The sequence below is a fragment of the Mus pahari genome, chromosome 10 (assembly GCF_900095145.1).
Source record: "Mus pahari chromosome 10, PAHARI_EIJ_v1.1, whole genome shotgun sequence".
NCBI classification, from domain to species: domain Eukaryota; kingdom Metazoa; phylum Chordata; class Mammalia; order Rodentia; family Muridae; genus Mus; species Mus pahari.
In genome coordinates this window covers 103,950,808-103,970,756 of record NC_034599.1, presented here as the reverse complement: position 1 = coordinate 103,970,756, position 19,949 = coordinate 103,950,808, and the positions used below count along the sequence as shown (strand labels likewise).

General features: G+C 37.6%; 1 protein-coding gene across 4 annotated transcripts in view; it reads right to left on the bottom strand.

The window, feature by feature from the left end:
- The window catches only part of Setd2 (SET domain containing 2, histone lysine methyltransferase), a 94,570-nt gene that overhangs the window by 41,713 nt on the left and 32,908 nt on the right, over positions 1-19,949 (bottom strand). For 3 of the 4 annotated variants that reach the window (XM_021207438.1, XM_029543841.1, XM_029543840.1), the window contains exons 6-12: positions 18,180-18,303; positions 16,592-16,669; positions 13,694-13,791; positions 10,621-10,747; positions 8,619-8,753; positions 6,556-6,675; positions 4,276-4,938 (exon numbers count right to left, since the gene is read on the bottom strand). In XM_021207438.1, coding sequence (XP_021063097.1) covers positions 4,276-4,938; positions 6,556-6,675; positions 8,619-8,753; positions 10,621-10,747; positions 13,694-13,791; positions 16,592-16,669; positions 18,180-18,303 — 1,345 coding nt within the window. Of the gene's footprint in view, positions 1-1,325; positions 1,543-4,275; positions 4,939-6,555; positions 6,676-8,618; positions 8,754-10,620; positions 10,748-13,693; positions 13,792-16,591; positions 16,670-18,179; positions 18,304-19,949 lie in introns of all 4 variants that reach the window. The other variant, XR_003844676.1, reaches the window with a different exon arrangement.

The window sequence follows — 19,949 nt, the reverse complement described above, 5'->3', positions numbered from 1 at the left end:
GAGAGAGAGAGAGAGAGAGAGAGAGAGAAGAGAGAGAGAGAGGAGAGAGAGACACTTAAATCTGGTGGTGGTGCAGCACACCTCTGATGCCAGCACTCAGAGGCAGAACTAGGTGAATCTCTGAGTTCAAAGCCAACCTGGCTCTACACAGTGAGTTTCAGGAGCCAGGGCTACACAAGAGAAATTGTGTCTCAAAACATAAAAATTAAAAAATTAAAAATTAAAATAAAAAAAAAAAAGAAGAAAAACCCGCAAACAAAACAAACCACAAAAACTGAGACACTTAAAAAATATTCTCAATGCAGCATTTCCTGGAGGCAACTCTATATAGGCTTATAAATCTCTTTTACTCTACAGACTTATCAATTTATCACAGAAACTTAGGACATGCAACTTCATGTACAAATCTTTTTTACATACAGTATCAGTGGTGGAATGAAATTCCAAGTATTGACTCTAAACCATTAGTTTAGGTAATTATATTTCAAGCCTTATGGAAAGTTTAATGTTGAATTTTCCAACCAAATGTGGTTTGGTTTGGTTTTGGGCCAGGGTCTCTACATAGCCCTGGATTTCCTGGAACTCACTATGTAGACCAGGCTGGCCTTAAACTCACAGACTCTCCTGCCTCTGTCTTCTGAGTGCTGAGGCTAAAGTCGTGCACCACCAGGCCTGGCTAAAATAGTGTATTGTAAAGCAGTGCCTAAAAAAAAAAAAAAGATGAAATAAGAGAAAAGGAGCAGTCATTAAGAAATACTAATTGCTCATAGGAAGCTGTCTCTAATTCAGGTAGAAATAAGCTACCCCTGGTGATCAGAAGGAGAGATGCACTATTTTTAAGTGTTTGTAAAGAAGACCTTAAATTACTAATTATTATAACCTCTTGATGTTAACAACAATTCAAACTGTCAAATTCATGAGGCCCTTACCTCCTTTTCATACGATCCAATTGAATGAAGAATTTTTTTCTAGTCAAATTATAATTAATTACTTGTAATCACTGTTTTGGCTTGTGAAATCTAGGCTACATTTTCAGTAGGACAGGTGATGTACAGCAGTTCTTCCACACAGAAAGAAATGCACATGTCCCTGCTAAAAAAATGTAGCTCAGCAAATCTGTATGTGAAAATGAACACATTTCTAAGTAGCAATGTGCTAGGTGATATGAGGGCTACTCTAGGAGAAATGTGTATAGTAAGTGCCTTGCAAGCCTAGGCAGCCAGTGGTCCTGTGTACATAAGGTATAGAAAAGGTAGCTCACTTAATCCTCTCTCCAGAAGTAGGGATTTTCTCAGAACGACAACAATTGTTGACAATGAACGCACCAAAATAATGCCGGCGCCAGTGAGTTAACCACCTCTGTCCTCTTTTCACCTATTATATTTTTCATGCATCATCCAACTTCCCAACCATCTTCCTGTTTCTTCACAGAATGCACGCTAGGTTCTTGTTTTTCTTCAGCACGAAGTTGGAAATGGAGTTGAGAAAAGGAGACACATGGTCAGCTGGTGATGTTAACAAGCTCCTTGCTGCCCTGAGAAGCTAGATGGAAATGGTTCAAGTTACAAGGGGGATCATCATCAGATCTGGGAGGACAAAGAGTAATTCATGAAGCTTCATTCCCTTCCCTCCCACCCTCTTACATTTTATTGATGATCCCTATAGTCTGTCTTCACAGCAAAACCAAGACTAAAGAGTATGAAGGTATTTGTTCAGTTCTTTACTCCATCCAGTGTAGAGAGGACAACTGAAATGCAGGTCCAGCAATGTTATATACAGTAGACCCACAAGAGAATTAGAGTGGTCCAAGCAACTACAACCAATGCTTCTTGGTATGAACTAATATCAACAACTAACACAGTACTTGGCCACAGGTGCTTAGTAAGGTTGAAAGAATAAAATATTTCCTTTTCAGCTAATGTCTACTTAAACACATAGGTGAAGTAAGACAGAAGTAGTTAACTCTTTCAATGCCGGGATGATGTAGTATATAGTAATCACATGAGATTAGTATGTTTCTCCAAAACATATCCAATTTATCAATTCTTGATTTCAGACTCCTAGCCAAGTGCCAGCTAAAATTTTGTTTTGAACTTAAAAGACAATAGTAATCAAAGTTTAGAAATCAGAGACGTGGTAAATGCTTATGAAAAGAATAGAAGAATTAAGAACCCCAGCACCAATATGTAACAAAGTATCAGTTCATAGTAAGTAAAGATGTTTCTCAGCAACTCAATGCCCAAACAAACAAGTTTGAAAAAGAGAGAATTTTATTTAATGCATCCTTGATGTTAAGAAGTCAGATAAATACAAAGTATGAAATCTAAAAACTAAATATTTTAAATACAAATAAAAATGTAAACCTAAAGTTAAGAAGATCTTAATAGACACATCATTGTGAAACTACTTTGGTCTTTCAGATTCAAAGGATAAGAGAAAATGAAAAAATTTTGTAGGACTGAAAAATAGGTGTTCAGAAAATGAGGTTAAGTGTTCCAGTTATCAGACTAAACACAGCCCAGAGAGTAAATTATACATTTACAATTACAAACTACTGCACAGAAAATCAAAAGCTTTACATCTTACAGATTTTAAGACAAGGGTATGAAATTATATCTTAACAATCTGAGAAATGTTGACCACAGACTTCCCAGCAAACCTCTTTATAAGAGCACCCTCTCTTCTATCAAACTGTGGCTTTCTATGTCTTTCCTGTGTCCACTTGTGTACTTGCTTCTACCTCTGCCTTTATTACTAAATTACTGTCACTCAGGCTAACAGTCTACTCCAAACATCTGAGGAACTTCAAGACCCTGTGCTGTCACAAAGCAGGCTAGAAAGAAAGGTCCAACAAGTACCCATTCTAGTATCTTTTATTTAACCAAAATTCTGACTCCTGCAGTTAATACATGGCATCACAGACAGGCTTACTATCAAAACTTCCTTTTGTATTTATTTTAAAAAGTCAGCTTTCACACTAAATAAATCTGAGTTTAGGCTAAATTTTAAGCGATCAAAGTGTAGCATATGTAAGTACTAAGAGCACAGACTGGTATATGAAAAGGTCTCAACAGAGCGAACAGGAAGCACACCATACAATCCACCAACTCTTAAGTACCATGGGCTCAAATCACAGAATCGAATGTAATGAGCTTCTTAATTTCACCTTGCTACAAAAAACCTGCACTGCTAATTTATCACATTGTTTCAACTCTGAGAGAAGAAAGGAGGAACAGAAAATATAAAAGGTAGGAAGTAAGCTGTTCCCATAGGGCCCTCAAAAAACTGGACACCAGTCCCCTTACAATTGAACTCTTAGCTCTCATAGGTTCAAGTTTTCCTATGTTCATATTCATTCAGGATCCAGACTGAAAGGCAAATTCTACACATCTTATTGCATTCTTTATTAAGAATATAAATAAGTATGTGTGTACGTATGTGTATATATATATATATATATATATATATATATATATATATATATGTATGTATGTATGTATATATACATATACACACACACATACACACATAGATATATTTATGCCAGTATATGACAAAGTTTCCAGACTTTTCCCCATTTGTTATTTATTTATTGAGACAGGGTTTCTCTCTCTGTAGGCATATCCTTAGTTGTCCTAGAACTCACCCTGTAGACCAGGCTCGCTTCTCCCTCTGCCTCCCCAGTGCTGAATTAGAGGCATGTACCACCATGTCTAGCTCCCCTGCCCTTTTAGGTAATATGTTTTGCCCAATTAAAAACAAACAAACAAACAAAAAACTTAAGGGCAGGACTATTTCAAAAACAAACAAAAATAAACTAGTGCCATGATGTTCATTCTAAAATAAAATTTCTTAATATTTTATAATGTGAAGTTCCTAAATTACCAGGGTTTTCCGATCAATTTCATTGTTAATTTTCTATTAGCCTATTCACTGGATTTCCAATTATTTTAAACATCTGCTGTCATTACATATAGAGTAAGTTTAATACTAGAAGGATTTTGTTTTATTTTATGTGAAGAGCTGAGAAATTAATAAATAAAATCACCAATATGCTATTCTTTCTCAGTGAGAGAAAAGATGGACATTATCTGTATAATGGTTTGACAGTTATGGCTCTTACAAAGACAACACTGGAGACACATCTATCACTAGCTGAGAGATCATATTCCATTTTTCAGAAATACTCATGGCTAAAAATGTCAGTTTTTATTTAGGTTTACAGAACATGGAATCTAAATAATTCAGTTATGATAACAAAAAAAGGTTTCTTACCTTTAGATCTTTCCAACTGTCTAGTAGCTTGGTAGCCAAATCACTTATATCCACTGTTTTATCTGGTGGCTCCTGGCTTCTCTCACTTTCAACATCAGACACTCCCTCTTCTTCATCTTGGGATGGCGTTTCCTCAGCAATAGTTTCTTCTAGTTTTGTGCCGTTGCTGTCTTTGGGCTCTGCCTCTGTGTCTGCCTCCGGTTCAGATGTGGGTAATTTACTGACTTCGATGGTGGCTTCTCTCTCAACTTTGGACTCGCACAGCTGCTGTGGGAGGAGCTGGTGGGACCGCAGCTCTTCATCCTCTTCCACAGTGACAGTCTCTAGCTGATCAAGGTCCTCTTTGCCATCCTTGCATTCTAGCTCACTGGTGACGTCCGAGACTGCACTGTCCATGCTATTTTCACTTATAATCTTAAGTCTGCGGAATATGAGTTTCTTGGGAGTATCTGTATCCACTTCCGTGCTCGGCTTGGCAGAAGGGTCCGGTGTATTAAGCGGTGTGTGAGCACGTGATGTATTCTCACTAGAATACCCGTCTCCTTCACTTAACTGAGGAACAGCAGTCTTAGTCTGAGACCAGCGCTGGATAATTGGAAGTACTTTGCTTTCTTCCAACATATTTTTTGTAGGAATGGGCAAATGCTCCAAAGTCTTTATAATCTGATTAAACATAATAAAAAAATAATCAATCACTCCATATAGCTGACCTTTCAAAATCAGGTGAGGACTCAGATACAGAAAACAGTATGGGGCTGGTGAGATGGCTCAGTGGGTAAGAGCACCCGACTGCTCTTCCGAAGGTCCAGAGTTCAAATCCCAGCAACCACATGGTGGCTCACAACCATCCGTAACAAGATCTGATGCCCTCTTCTGGAGTGTCTGAAGACAGCTACAGTGTACTTACATATAATAAATAAATAAATAAATAAATAAATAAATAAATAAATAAATAAATAGATAAATAAATAAATAAATAGAGACGCACTGGTTCACTCTGAAAACTAAGCACACATCTTTAAAAAAAAAAAAGAAAAAAAAAGAAAACAGTACATTTTGGGTCTGTCTTCGTAAATATAGATGCAGAAAGTTATAACATTATTTCCTTTAAAGATGGAAGAAAAACTATAATTAAAAAGTACAGGGTAATGACATAATGCCTACCCATGCCACTAAGTGTGACTGATTGATAAATATTCTCTAAAGTAAGGGATCAACAAAATTATGCAGCTTTAAAAAAAGAAAAAGAAAAATAGTATTAGTCTGCATTTCCAGTCTATTTACTGATAAAATTCTCCAAGTTACTATAAAAGGAACTTGAGAACCATACAAAACCATGTATTAAAATGATAGCTTCCACATCTGAAAGATTCAAGTATAATCTTCTAAGCACCCCTCAAACTGAAATCTAAATATTTCTTACAAATTAATTAATTAATTAATTCTTACAAATTACTTTCCAGTATTGGTCGACAAAATCCTAAGTCTTCCCCAAGGTATTCCCAGATCACTGTGAAAGGGAGCAAGAAAAATTACTGTATGACCACACCAACACTTCATTTTTATTTTTGGTCGTGGTTTAATGGCTGAGCTACATCTCCAGCCCCTAATACTTCATTTTAAAGAGTGTTTTTATTGGCTGGGCAGTGGTGACACATATCTTTATCTCAGCAAAGGCAAAGGCAGAAAGAGGCAGACTTCTGTGAGTTTGAGAGCAGCCTGGTCTACAGAGTGAGTTCCAGGCAGCCAGGCATACATAGAGAAACCCTGTCTTGAATAACCAATTAAAAAAAAAATATTAAATAACTGACTTTGGGGAAGAAACTATGATTTTTATTTTTAAAGCTAACTTTGAAAAGTCATGGTAAACTGTAAAAATTGCAAATCCACTAATAATGTTGCCAAATTAATCTTTACTTGGACCTTTGAAAACACTTCTTTGCTTCTCAGAATGTTCTAAATTTTTCAGAACTCCAAAATTCAAATTTTCTATGTTTTCCCCATAATTTAAAAATAATAATCTTAGCAATCAACTGAATTACTATCATGATAGATTGTGCTTACAGTTCTTGGTATATAGAATTGACTTTAGAAGATGCTATGGGGAAAACCAAAGGTAAATTCACTACAAAAGCAAAGTTATAGCCACAGGAATGATAGACATTTTTTTTTTTTTGATACTGATGGAAGTGTTATATTCATAATCACCAGTATTATATTCCCTCCACCTAAGCCAACACCTGAAGTAGTTTTAAGAAATGTAAGGAAATGGGAACTAACCTCTTCCTGAAGCTTCTGGTTACTTTCCCGGCCATCGCCAAGCTCTGCCATCCAGATCCACAACAGTGACAACCCATGACGTTCCAGAAATGACTTGAGGCAGGACTGTGTGTGTGTGTTCTTTCATAGAGGGAAAAGGCATGATGCAGGGTGTTAGGGAGGCAACACCAGTGCAAACGTTACTTAAATTAACGCACACATGGATACAGGAAGATGTCTGAGTTTGAGGCTACCCTGGTCTGCACTGTAAATTCTGGGAGGCTAGGACTAGAGAAACCCTGTATCAAAAAACCAAATATTTCATACACACACACACACACACACACACACACACACACCCTTCTCCCAAAAGTGCACTTGATCTTTACTAACATTGGAAAACTATTAAAACATATCATTTACAGTGAAATTCGGTCCTGGACCTGGCAAGATGGTCCAAGCAGTTAAAGGTACTTACCTCTAAGCCTAATGACTTCAATCCCCAGGTCTTATGTGGTAAAAGAACTGACTATTCCACTGACTTCCAAAGACATATGCCCGCCCACACATACAATAAATAAATGCAGTAAACCAAAAGTAATCAAATAATTTAGGAACTGGTGTTGGCTCAGTGGTTAAGAGCCCTTGCTGCATGCAGGACTTGGGTTCCATTCTCAGCGCCCTCGGTGGCTCACAACACCCGTAACTCTGGTTCAGGAGAACTGCTACCTTCTTTTGACTCTGTAGGCACTGGGCAAGCAGATAGTGTACATGCATGCATAGAGGCAACACATACACAGAATAAAAATAAATCTTTGAAAGAAAAAAATTTGGGCAGAAGACATGGCTCAATGATAAGAGCTCTTCCAGAGGTCCCGAGTTCAATTCCACACAACCACATGATGGCTCACAACCATCTGTAAGGGGATCTGATGCCCTCTTCTGGTGTGTCTGAAGATAGCAACAGTGTATTCATGTACATAAATTTAAAGAAAATATTCTGAATGTCATGGAAAATTACTTTGCTGAAATGCTGTAACAGTAAAAATTAGTTTTTACATAATTTTCTTTTCTTTTCTCTTTTATTCAGTCAGATTCTTATTTTAAAAAGCCTTTTCTTTGCTAATAATTGGTTTGGTTTGGTTTCTGCAGTGCTAGGGTTTGAACCTAGGGCTTCGTTATACTAGACAAACACTGACATTAAACTATACCACCAATCCTCCTGTTAAGATTTTTTTTTTAAGGGGGTGCTGGAGAGATGGCTCAGCAGTTAAGAGTACTGACTGCTCCTCCAGAGGTCCTGAGTTCAAATCCCAGCAACCACATGGAGGCTCATAACTATCTGTAATGGGATCTGATGCCCACTTCTGGTGTGTCTGAAGACAGCAACAGTTTACTCATAAAAATCTTTTTTTTAAAAAAAATGTTTTTTAGCTGGGTGTGGTGGTGAACACCTTTAATCCCAGCACTCGGGAGGCAGAGGCAGGCGGATTTCTGAGTTCGAGGCCAGCCTGGTCTACAAAGTGAGTTCCAGGACAGCCAGGGCTATACAGAGAAACCCTGCCTCAAAAAACCAAAAAAAAAAAAAANGNAAAAAANNAAAANNAAAAANNCCCCNAAAAAAAAAAAAAAAAAAAAAAAAAAAAAAAAAAAAAAAAAAAAAAAAAAAAAAGGAAAAAAAGAAAAAGAAAAAAGATTATTTTAGATGATTTTTTTTATTGCTTTCTCATGGCATACTTATTAAATTGGAATACATGAGATGACTGCTAAAATTCTTTGCTTTGAGATTATATAGTAAAATAGTTTTGGTAGGCTAGTAACTTGTAGGCAAGAGAGCTATACCAAGTACTATGAATTATCACACCAAAAGAAATCCCACCATGTGCTTTTAACCAAAGGGACAAGCAAACCAGCTTTGCTCTTCATATATTAAACTAGTCAGTCATTTTCAAGGGTATAAGCTTTCAAAGTTCTAAAGAACTTGCATGACAATTTAAAACATTATTAATTTTTCTCCATTAGCCTGATTTTAGTTTAAATGTCTTACCCTTAATTCAGAAATATATTAGTATTTAAGTGCTTACCTGAATGAGCTTGAGACAGGTAAGTTTCTGTTCCAAAGTTTCAATTCTAACCATGAGCCGGGATAAACTAAGAACCTGGTTCTTATCAGAGAGGCCTTCACCATTTTCCATCAGTGCTTCGAGTTCTCCATCCACCTAGCACAGCAAAGAAAGCTTTCTAGTTAAAAGACAAGTACAACCCACTCACTTATTCAAACAATCTGGGGGGCGGGGAAATGTCCGGCTTCACAAGTAATTTAGAAATGGAAAGTACAATCAGAAGGAACCATACTATTAGGCTTGGAGTCCAGGGACATACCCATCACTAAGCCATGCCTGCAATATCAGACTTGAAAGTTGAGGCAGAAGACCACGAACTCCTCAAGACCAGCCTAGGCTACTCTGTCTCCAAGTAAGGGAGGGAAGAAAACAAACATGACATCTCCTATCATTAAATCTGTTAAAATATAAATTGAAAACCAGGTGAGGTGGCACTCAAGAGTCAGAGGGAAATGGGTCCCTAAGGCTACAGGATAGCCAGAGCTACATAGTGAAAGCCTGTCTCAAACAACCAAATTAGCTTGGTGGTATATGCCTTTAATCTCAGCACTCAGGATGTAAGATGTAAAGACTGATGAATCTCTGGAGTTCAAGGTCACATGGTCTACAAAGGAGTTCTAGGACAGCAAGGGCTACACAGAGAAACCTAGTCGCAAAAAAACCTTAAACATATAAATAAAAAGAAATAAAAACTGATAGAAAAGCATTTCACTCATTCATCAACTATGTGAATAGCAAAATATCTGCCTAACATACATTCCTCAGTATTCAGCATTGCTGGGCAAGATGAATCAGGCCTATAATCCAAGATATGAGGAATTCAAGGCACAAAGAGTTTTGAGGCCTAAGAGGCAGTGACATGGTTCAGTGTGTAATGGCACCTGCATCTTTGTCTAATAAATTATGAAGGAGAGAAATAAACACCTGCAAATTGCCATCAGACTTACCCTGGCACACCTACCCCTCCCCTTACCCATACACACAGAGCAAGTAAGGGGAAAAAAACGAAAAAAATGGATGGGAAGGGATAAGGGAAGCAGGAAAATACGTTATATAATTTAAGTACATATACTTTTAGATGCTAAGATGGAAGATGTTACAATGAATGTAAAATTTAAAGACTATACTTTAGGGCTGAAGAGATGGCTCATCAGTTAAAAGCCCTGGTTGATCTTCCAGTGTACATAGGTTTGAAGGACCCACACAGCAGTTCACAACAATATGCAATTCTAATTTCAGGGGATATGATGACCTCTTCTGCCCTCCACTGGCACCAGACACACAAGCAGGCCAGACACACACAGAAATACTTTTCTCTAAAAAGCTATCCTCAAGGGAGATAAAGAACAAATAAGCAATATAAGATGAAAATATAAAGTAAAAAACTCAAAGCATTAGCTAAAATACAAAATAACTATCTCTCCTACCTGGTAATTCCACTTACAAGAACAAAACACAGAAAAACGTCTGCACAATATGTACCAGGAAATGCCTATGATACTAACTACAACAGTCACATTCACAATGGCAAAACACAAAGAAACAACACAAATATGCGTGACACAGTTAAACAAACTGGTAAATTTATTCAATAGAATACATATACATATAGGGCAGGTTAGATGACTCAGCAGGTAAAAGTGCTTGCTGCCATTCCTGATGATCTGAGTTTGATCCCTGGGACCCACTTGCAAACAGGTAACAGACTCCAGCAGACTGTCCCTTAACCTTCACATTTGGTAGAGCTATGTCCATCCCAAACAAAGACAAGCTCAGAGGAATTATGAGCCAAAAACTTTAAGCAGTTTTCTATTATACAACCATAAATAAATATTATACAACCATCCATACTTCTTTTCCGGTATCTTCTCCAAACCTGGATTTTCCTTTTAAATTAATCAGAAAAGCTATTTCCTTAAAACTTCTATTATAAAATTTGAAAAACAGACAGCGGCAAACTTACTGAATCCTTCTTTCGAGAGCGTTCCTTTTTCATCTTCCCTCCCGCAGCTCTGATACTGACTCTGTTTTCTCCTCCCAAGTAACCCCGGCAGTTGGCTGACCCACAGAAACACTTCTGAGCTTCTTTGCTGTCAGGGAACAGGAAAATGAGTTATACAGAAGTAAAACATGTAAGAGTGACAACATGTTAAGAATTATACCAACCTACAGGAAATATGAATGTTTTAATATTAATAGACTCTTACAAACCTGCTTCTAATAGAAAAATGCCTAAGAATTGCTTGTAAAAAAAAAAATCCTTTTTTCACCATCACTCCTTCTCTTAATTTTTGTATGTGTGAGGGCAGTGGGAGAGACAAATTCAATCCATGGGTTCTACAAGTTGAACAAGAGTTCTACTAATATGTTCATTTCCAGCCCCCTCCTACTTTCTATTTTTGAGACAGTTTCAACAGGTTGGTCAGTCTGGCTTTGAACCTATAGCTTTCTTGCCTCAGCCTCCCATGTAGCTTGATTACAGACCAGCACCAGCAGGACTGGCTTCATCATTTTCCTAATCTTGTATCACCTGTTAGGTAAAACAGGCCAATAAAACTACTTATTGAAACATGAAAGAAAGAAGCTATATACATTACATGTGCAAGGAATAAAATTGCAAACAATTGGTACACCAAAAAAAAAAAAAAAAAGATCCACTATTATAAAAACATAAAAAATGCAGTATCACGACACTCAAAAAGGAACCCTTAATTTAAAAACTGATCACACAGGATGAGCTCGCAATAATAAATACAGTAACAGCCGACTGACTGAAACCATGGAGGCAAGGAAAGTAACAGAATTCTGACTTAACTCTACAGCCCTGGTTAAAAATCCACCTCTGCAAGCAATTAAGAGGCAAAAAAGTAAATGTTTTCACAAACAGAGCAAGGACTCATAAACATATCCACTTCTTTGCCCTCAGAAAGGATAATATAAGCACAGGAAGGAAAAAAAAGTAGGAATCATATAGAACCTAGTCTGTAGTTACCTAGTGATAAGAAAAGCAGTATTAGTAGTACAACAGGGATTTCTCTTGGCATTTGTCCTGGTTATAATTAGGTAACAGTTTCAGAAGTGAAAGAATGTCAGAGATCACTAAGTTCTAAAATACAAAATATGTGAAGAAACATCTGAAACAGATAGCATCACTGCCAAGAAAAGGAGCCACTGGTTAAAAAAAAAAGTAAGAAAATTAAATCTTGTTCTATAATAGCATGAAAGGATTAAAATATCCTAGAAACTTAATCTCTGTGCCTTTTAATATAAGCAGCAAAGGTGTAATCTGGGGAGTAGGGAAGCTTCCAGAGTTTTACACCCTACTCGAAATTTCTACCCCTTCACTTTATTGGTTCTATTTAATATTGTTCCTTCCACAGTTTCAATGTGGGAAGATAAGCATATATACCACTCTACCTTGCTAACTTCGGAAACCCTGGCTGGCTTGAATTTACAATGCACACCCAGGCTAGCCTTGAAACTCAGAGATCCACGTGCCTCTATCTCCCAACTGATGGGATCAAAGGAGTATACCACCATACCATCCTTCAAATACCATTTATTCTATGGTTTATTTGTATGCCTGTGTTTTGCCTGCATGTATGTCTGTGTGAGGATGTCAGATCCCATGAGACTGGAGTTACAAACAGTTGTGAGCTCCCATGCGGGTGCTAGGAATTAAACCCAAGTGCACTAGAAGAGCAGTCAGTGCTCTTAACCACTCTCCAAGCTCCAAAAGGAGTGCAATATGGGTGGTATAAGTCAAACAATATTATCTAAAAGTTGATGGATAAACAAGGATATTATTCTCTTCAAACAGATATACTCAAAGTTGGTATATCTATAATGATTTTTTTTTTCTTCTTCTTCTTAATTTTGCTTTGTGTTTTTTGAGAAAGGGTATCATCTAGGCAGGCTGTTCTCAACCTGATACACAGGCAAGAGTGGCCTTGAATTCTCATCTTCCTGCCTCCACCTACTTACTGAAACATGAAAGTAAGAAGCTATACACACTACATGTGCTAGGAATAAAATTGCTAACACAATTTAGACACCATCACTTATGTATAAATGTTTTATTGGTACACCAAAAAGTAAGATCCATTGCTTATCAATCTGTGTGGGTCAGGGCTACTTTAGGTTGAATGACCCTTTCACATGGGTTGCCTAAAACCATCTGCACATCAGATATTTACATTATGATTCATAATAGCAAAATTAGTTATGAAGTAGCAACAAAAATAAGTTTATGGTTGGGACCACAACATGATGAAGAAGTGCATTTAAAAGCATTATTAAGAAGGATGAGCCGGGTGGTGGTGGCGCATGCCTTTAATCCCAGCACTTGGGAGGCAGAGACAGGTGGATTTCTGAGTTCGAGGCCAGCCTGGTCTACAAAGTGAGTTCCAGGACAGCCAGGGCTACACAGAGAAACCCTGTCTCAAAAAAAAAAAAAAAAAAAGAAGGATGAGAACCGGTGAGAGGGCTCAGCAGGTAAGAGCACCCGACTGCTCTTCCAAAGAGTTCAAATCCCAGCAACCACATGGTGGCTCAAACCATCCTTAACGAGATCTGACTCCCTCTTCTGGTGTGTCTGAAGATAGCTACAGTGTACTTACATATAATAAATAAATAAATAAATAAATAAAATCTTTAAAAAAAAAAAAAAAAGGTTGAGAGCCACATGATAGGATCCCCATCACCACATACCATTCTTTTATCTCGTATTGGGAATCAAGCCCAGGGGTTCATGCATGCTTAGGAAAGCATACTATCAACTGAGCTGCACCCCCAGCCCTATAGTAAAGTTTTATTATATTGAGATCTGAGGAATATTTCACTGTCCTTGTACTATAAATCCCTTAGTGGCCAGGAAAATCACATAACAGAAAAAAAAAATTATGATGGTATACTATAGATGAGAACTAATACTATCTGTAACTTCTAAATAATCCATATGAGAACTTTATATCATTGTATCTGAACATCTATTTTCCCTTTCCGAAGCAGCAAAAGGAACCAAAACCATTACTTACCCATATCTTTGGAACTGATAGTCAAAAGTCAATTCTGAGCCTGAAGGAACTAGTTTGGTGGTAAAAAATCCAACCCTCAGCTGTCCATTCACAGTCCACTGAAATGTTTTGAGAAGACAAGGTATTAGTAACTCATTAATATTTGTACATCCATTTGTATAAAGACCATTATTACCTGACTGGATTACACAGAGAAATCTTTATGTGATATTTTCTCAAAGCAAATTGAATTTTTTTCTTAAGTAACTAACATGCCATTCTAGACTATCAAATTCTGTATCCATTAATTGGCCTATAATACAATAAAAAGAACCACTGCTGGAGTGAAGAATGCAGTTAATGGAAAGCCCCTGGCTAGTAAACACAAGGCCCTGTATTCAGTCTCTAGCACAGTCAACAGAAATAAAACAAAAACTGCTTTTAACTTACATTTACATATATGAAAGCTAACTTGGTCTTAAAAAACAAAACTAGAAGCCAGGCGTGGTGGCACACGCCTTTAATCCCAGCACTCAGGAGGCAGAGGCAGGTGGATTTCTGAGTTCAAGGCCAGCCTGGTCTACAAAGTGAGTTCCAGGACAGCCAGGGCTACAAAGAGAAACTCTGTCTCGAAAAAAACAAAACAAAACAAAACAAAACAAAACTAGAGGATTCTAGGTGTCACTGAGTATCAAAACCTGAGCACAATTCCCAGTACCAAACTCAAGTCTTCTTTAAGAATCAAACTGCTGAGCCATCTCTCCAAGCCATCTTCCACATTGTTCTGAAGCAGGATTTCTCATTTCTGCCACTTAGCTACAGACTAGCCAGTCTACAAGTTTTCGGGTCATCCCCCCACCTCCCCTTCCCACCTTGCTATAGGAGAAGCACTAGGACTGATTACAGATGCCCACTACACATCTGACTTTTTAATTCTGGAGTCCAGGTATCCAAATGCAGGTAGGTCATCAGGCTTATACCGCACTCACTTTCCCCCCTTATCTACCATAGCCTACTTAGAATTCTTTTCTTTTATGTCTTAAGGATTTATTTTATTCTGTGTATGAGTGTTTTACCTGCAATGTAATAGGTGCACTAAATGCATGCTGATGCCCATGGAGGTCAGACATCAGATCACCTGGAATTGGAGTTACACATACATTGAAAACCACCACAAGGAATCAAACCTGGAATCTCTACAAGAACAGGAATTGCTGAGCTATCTCTCCAAGTCTTTAGCCTAGATTTTCTAATCCTTCTCAACTTTGGCTATTTATGCCATATAAGTGTCAAATTGGCAATTGGAGTCTTGATAAGAGTCTGAACATTGGGAGCTGGAGAGTTGGCTCAATGGTTAAGAGGACCCAAGTTCACCTTCCAGCATCCACTTCTGGCAGTTGCTAACTGCCTATAACCCAAGCACTGTGGAATCCAATGTTTCTCTTAGTCTCCCCCCCACCCCCCGGCATACTCATACACCACACACAGCATATACTCACAAAGACATTCACACTACACATAAATTGTTATTTAAGCTCCTTACAAGAAAGAGAAGCCAGACCTGGTAATAAATGCCTTTAATCCCAACACTCAGGAGGGAGAGGCAGGCGGTCTGGATGGCATGTTCCAGACCAGCCAAGACTGGATGCAATGAAACCCTGTCTCAAAAGAAAGAAGGTTGGGGTAGAACAGGGTCAAAGAAAAAGAAGGAGGGAAACCACAGGAGAGGGGACACTGCTCAAGAGCACCGGCTATTCTGTCACAATGTCAGGGCTTGATTCCCAGAACCTATATGGTGATTCACAACTATCTAACTCCAGTCTCAGGCAGATCGGACCCTCCGTTTGTACTCTGTAGGTACTGCACACACCTAGTGCTCAGACACACATGCAAGCAAATACCCAAGACAAACACATAACTTTTTGTTTTGTTTTTTTTCAGGATAGTATCTGTGTAACCTTGTTTGTCTTAGAACTCACTCTGGAGACCAGGCTGGCCTTAGCTCACAGCGATCTGCCTGTCTGTGACTTCTGAATGCTGGGATTAAGGGCACGTGCCACCACTGCCTGACAACAGATTTTAATATTAAAAATTTTTTTAGTTACATAAAAATTCAAATATGAAAATAACCATTGATGAAAATTCAGATTTAAGTTTGTATTATAGTAATTTTGAAATAAAATCTAGAATTATAGGCAAGGAAACTATCAAATGTAACAAATTTCTTGGTTGAATTTTAGACTAGAAAAAATTATATGTGTAAAAATGATATTAAGGGTTGGAGAGATGGCTCAGTGGTTAAGAGCACCGACTGCTCTTCCTAAGGTCCTGAGTTCAAATCCCAGCAACCACATGGTGGCTCACAACCATCCATAATGAGATCTGACACCCTCTTCTGGTGCATCTTAAGACAGCTACAGTGGACTTAAATAAATAAATAAATGTATAAAAACAAAACAAAACAAAATGATATTAAAAGGATGACAAAATGGCTTATCAGGTAAAGGCATGAGTTTAATCTCCTGTACCAACATGGTGAAAGACTCAACTCCTGCAAGTTCTCTGACCTCTACATACATATGCACGCATGAGAGCATATATACATGTACACGCTCACACACAAACGTAACAACATAAATCTTACTTTAAAAAAAACTTACTTTACTATAAAATTATAAGTCTTTTCATTAATTAAAACTTCCTAAACACTTGTGGAAGGTAGAAGAGGGGTGATAATTGGGCATGCACTCTATTTTTAGAAATCTCTATTTTTGTATTTATATAAATCTAAACTTATTCCAAAATGAAAAGTACCTCTTATGAAATAAAAAACTGAGAGTACTTCTGATGTAGAAATTAAAATTAATGGTTAAAAATAGCAATCTTGAATAAATACTTCAAATTTTAATATCAACTTACTTTCTGGGTTTCACAGTTTGGTTCACAGCTATGATTCATGAAACGAGAGCAATTCCCTTTTTGAGTGGCATCTATTATCTGGGAGAAAGAAGAAAATTTAAGTGTCTTAAAGCAAGATCTTAAAATATTCATGCATTTTGAAAATTAAAATGCATTAAGGTAATTTTAATGTTTTTTTTTTAAAAAAAAAAAAAACAAAAACAAAAACATACATCCCATCCCCTTTGGTTCCTACCCTATTTTAGAGAACTTTCTATAACAAAGTAACAAATGGCTGGCTGCCATTGTAGAATTTTTCTTAAGTAGTTTATATAAAGGCAAAATAATTTCTTGGGGCTAGGGATAAGCTTGGTTTACACAGTGACTGTCTAGAGTGTAAAAATCCGGGGGGGGGGGGAGGAAAGAAAGAAAGAAAGAAAGAAAGAAAGAAAGAAAGAAAGAAAGAAAGAAAGAAAGAAAGAAAGAAAGAAAGAAAGAGATCTATCCATCAATCAATCAATCCTGGGTTCAATCCTCAGACATAGTAGCATAGCACATGCCTGTAATCCTAGAAACTGGGAGGCAGAGGCAGGAAGATCAAAGTTCAAGGTCATCCTGAAGTATTTAGCAAGTCAGCGTCTCATGTCTTTAATCCTATCATTTGGGAGGCAGAGGCAGGAGGTCACTGAGAATCCAGGCCAGCCTACCGAGTTCTAGGCAGACCAAAGCTACAAAGTGAGATCTGGTCTCAAAAACAAAACAGAAAATATGTAACTCGTCTCTCTTACCTACTTCTTATATTTTATTGCATTTCAATTTCACATGTGAAATAATTCCATTTAAAACAGGGACTGTGCCACACACAGTTCAGTGGCTCTACAACGTGAGTATATGTCCAAATGCCCTAGATTGACAATTCCAGAGGCCATCCATACCTGGATTAAGTGAACCTAGAGATAGGTGCTAAGAATTAGCATTTTAACCTTGAATATAGAAACAGATCTAAGGATCTAACAAAGCATCATCGAGCCACACGTAGAAGAGATTTATTAAAATGTAAAATATATCACATCATTTCTCACAAAAGTTTTGTGGGAAACTTTTTTTATAGAGTTGTCATTTGTATCAACAAGTAACAAGCTCATTAGTATCACTTTAAAATGGAATGATAGACATTTCTAAATTTCTCAGCATTAAAATATAACCCATATAAAAAACATTCTGGGAATCATCCATGATATTTAAAGTTGTCATATGAAGCATGTATGCTTGAATTTACATATAAAAACCACCCCTTCCCATCCATTTGTAAACAAATAGAAACAACATATGGTTCTGATTCTGATTTATTTACTGTTTTGAGAAAGTTTTATGTCCCATAAGCTGGCCTCAAACTTCCTAAACAAATGAAGAAGGCCTTTAACTCCTGATCATCCTGCCTATATCTCTCCAATACAGAAATTAGAGGCACAAATGGCTATTTAATGGTCCATTTCTTCTGGCCCCAATTGTTGTCATTTAAACATCAATCAGCAGATCAACCTACCCACGCCCCATCCCCAGTGCAGCAGATCCAACCTGTTTAAGTAAATACATTCACACTGCTCACCTCGTCATTTTTCAGGGCCATGAAATAGTAGTGGATGTTTTTGTTCCGTGCATATTCTTTCACCCGAGCTTTAAACTCTTTATGATCAAGTACCTCTCCACAGTATTCCAGGACAAAGGTGTTCCTACAAGACAATGAAAGAAATAGAACTTCCAGCATAGGAATTACACTTAAAATTTACAAAATTACTAAAACATAAAATGCAAAATATTTATTATGTACTCAATGCCCAGGCCTTGAACCTGAGATCCCCCTACCTCACTCAGTCACTTAAGTACCAAGGCAATATGTGTGCCTCTCCTACCGGCCTTGAACCTGAGATCCCCCCACCTCACTCAGTCACTTAAGTACCAAGGCAATATGTAAGCATCTCCTACCTCTTTCCTAAAATATCTGAAAGACCACTGAGTCTAAGAATGTTTAAACTTTACACATACTTCCAAGATGCATATTCTCTAGCTGGATACTAAAACAACTGTGTGTGTTGAGAATGAGCTCACAGGTAAAGTAGCCTCTTGGCATTGTGCAAGGCCCTGAGTTTTATACACCCTTCAACAATCCCCACTCCCACCCCCAGACACAGTTTAAATATGGCTTACAAATATGGAATCAGTGATTCATAGCTAGTAAAGAGCTCTGAAGAAACTATGATACTGAAAATTGTCAGAAACAAAGCATTTAAATACAGTAGCCCTTGTAGCTCTAAATTTCATTGCTCTTTAATGATGGTCAAAGTAAAGTTTGTCTCCTGTCTCTGGCTTCTTGGCTGGTCTCACTGTACAGACTACTACCCAGAATACCTATCATGAATTTGCATCAAATAGCCCTACAAATTGTCAGCAAAGGAACTTTATGCAGAGATATTGCCAAGAATAACCTAAAATAATTCTATTTTTTTCACACCAGAAACAAATATGCAAGGGGAAGAGGCAGAGAAAGGAACTATAGAAAAGGCAGGGCTGGAGAGATGGTTCAGTGGTTAAGAGCACTGACTGCTCTTCCAGAGGTCCTGAGTTCAATTCCCAGCAACCAAATGGTGGCTCACAACCATCTGTAATGGGATCTGATGCCCTCTTTTGGTGTGTCTGAAGACAGTTACAGTGTATACAAATACATAAAATAAATAGAGAGAGAGAGAAAGAGCGCATAAAGCAGTACCCATGCCTTAAGACCAAATGACTAGTTGCCTCACTCTGCTATGAGCAAGTACAATGAAGTTTCACAAGTAACTCCAATGATGTTTCATAAAGTAATAGCAGTGTACATGACATATACTCTACAGCCAACTGGAAATCCTGTGTCAGCATGCTTTCAGATTGACAGCATACTGTAGGCCATTTAAAAAATGCTTAGAATAAAGGTTGATGTGCATGCCTGATGCTTACAGATGTCAGATGCCTGAAACTTGAGCTATGGAAGGTTGTGGGTTGCCATTTAGTTGCTAGGAACTGAGCCCTGGTCCTCTGCAAAAACAAGTGTTCTTAACCACTCAGCCATTTCTCTAGCCAGAGGTTTGAGATCTATTTTTTTTGTTTGTGGGGGTTTTTTGTTTCTGTTTTGTTTTGTTTTGTTTTGTTTGGGAGACAGGGTTTCTCAATATAGCTCTGTCTGTCTTTAAGCCCTGCTGGTATTAAAAGTGTTGGTATGCAGTACCTACACCACTACCACCATAAATTTGGTTTGGTTTGGTTTGGTTTGGTTTGGTTTGGTTTGGTTTGGTTTGGTTTGGTTTGGTTTGGTTTGGTTTTTCGAGACAGGGCTTCTCTGTGT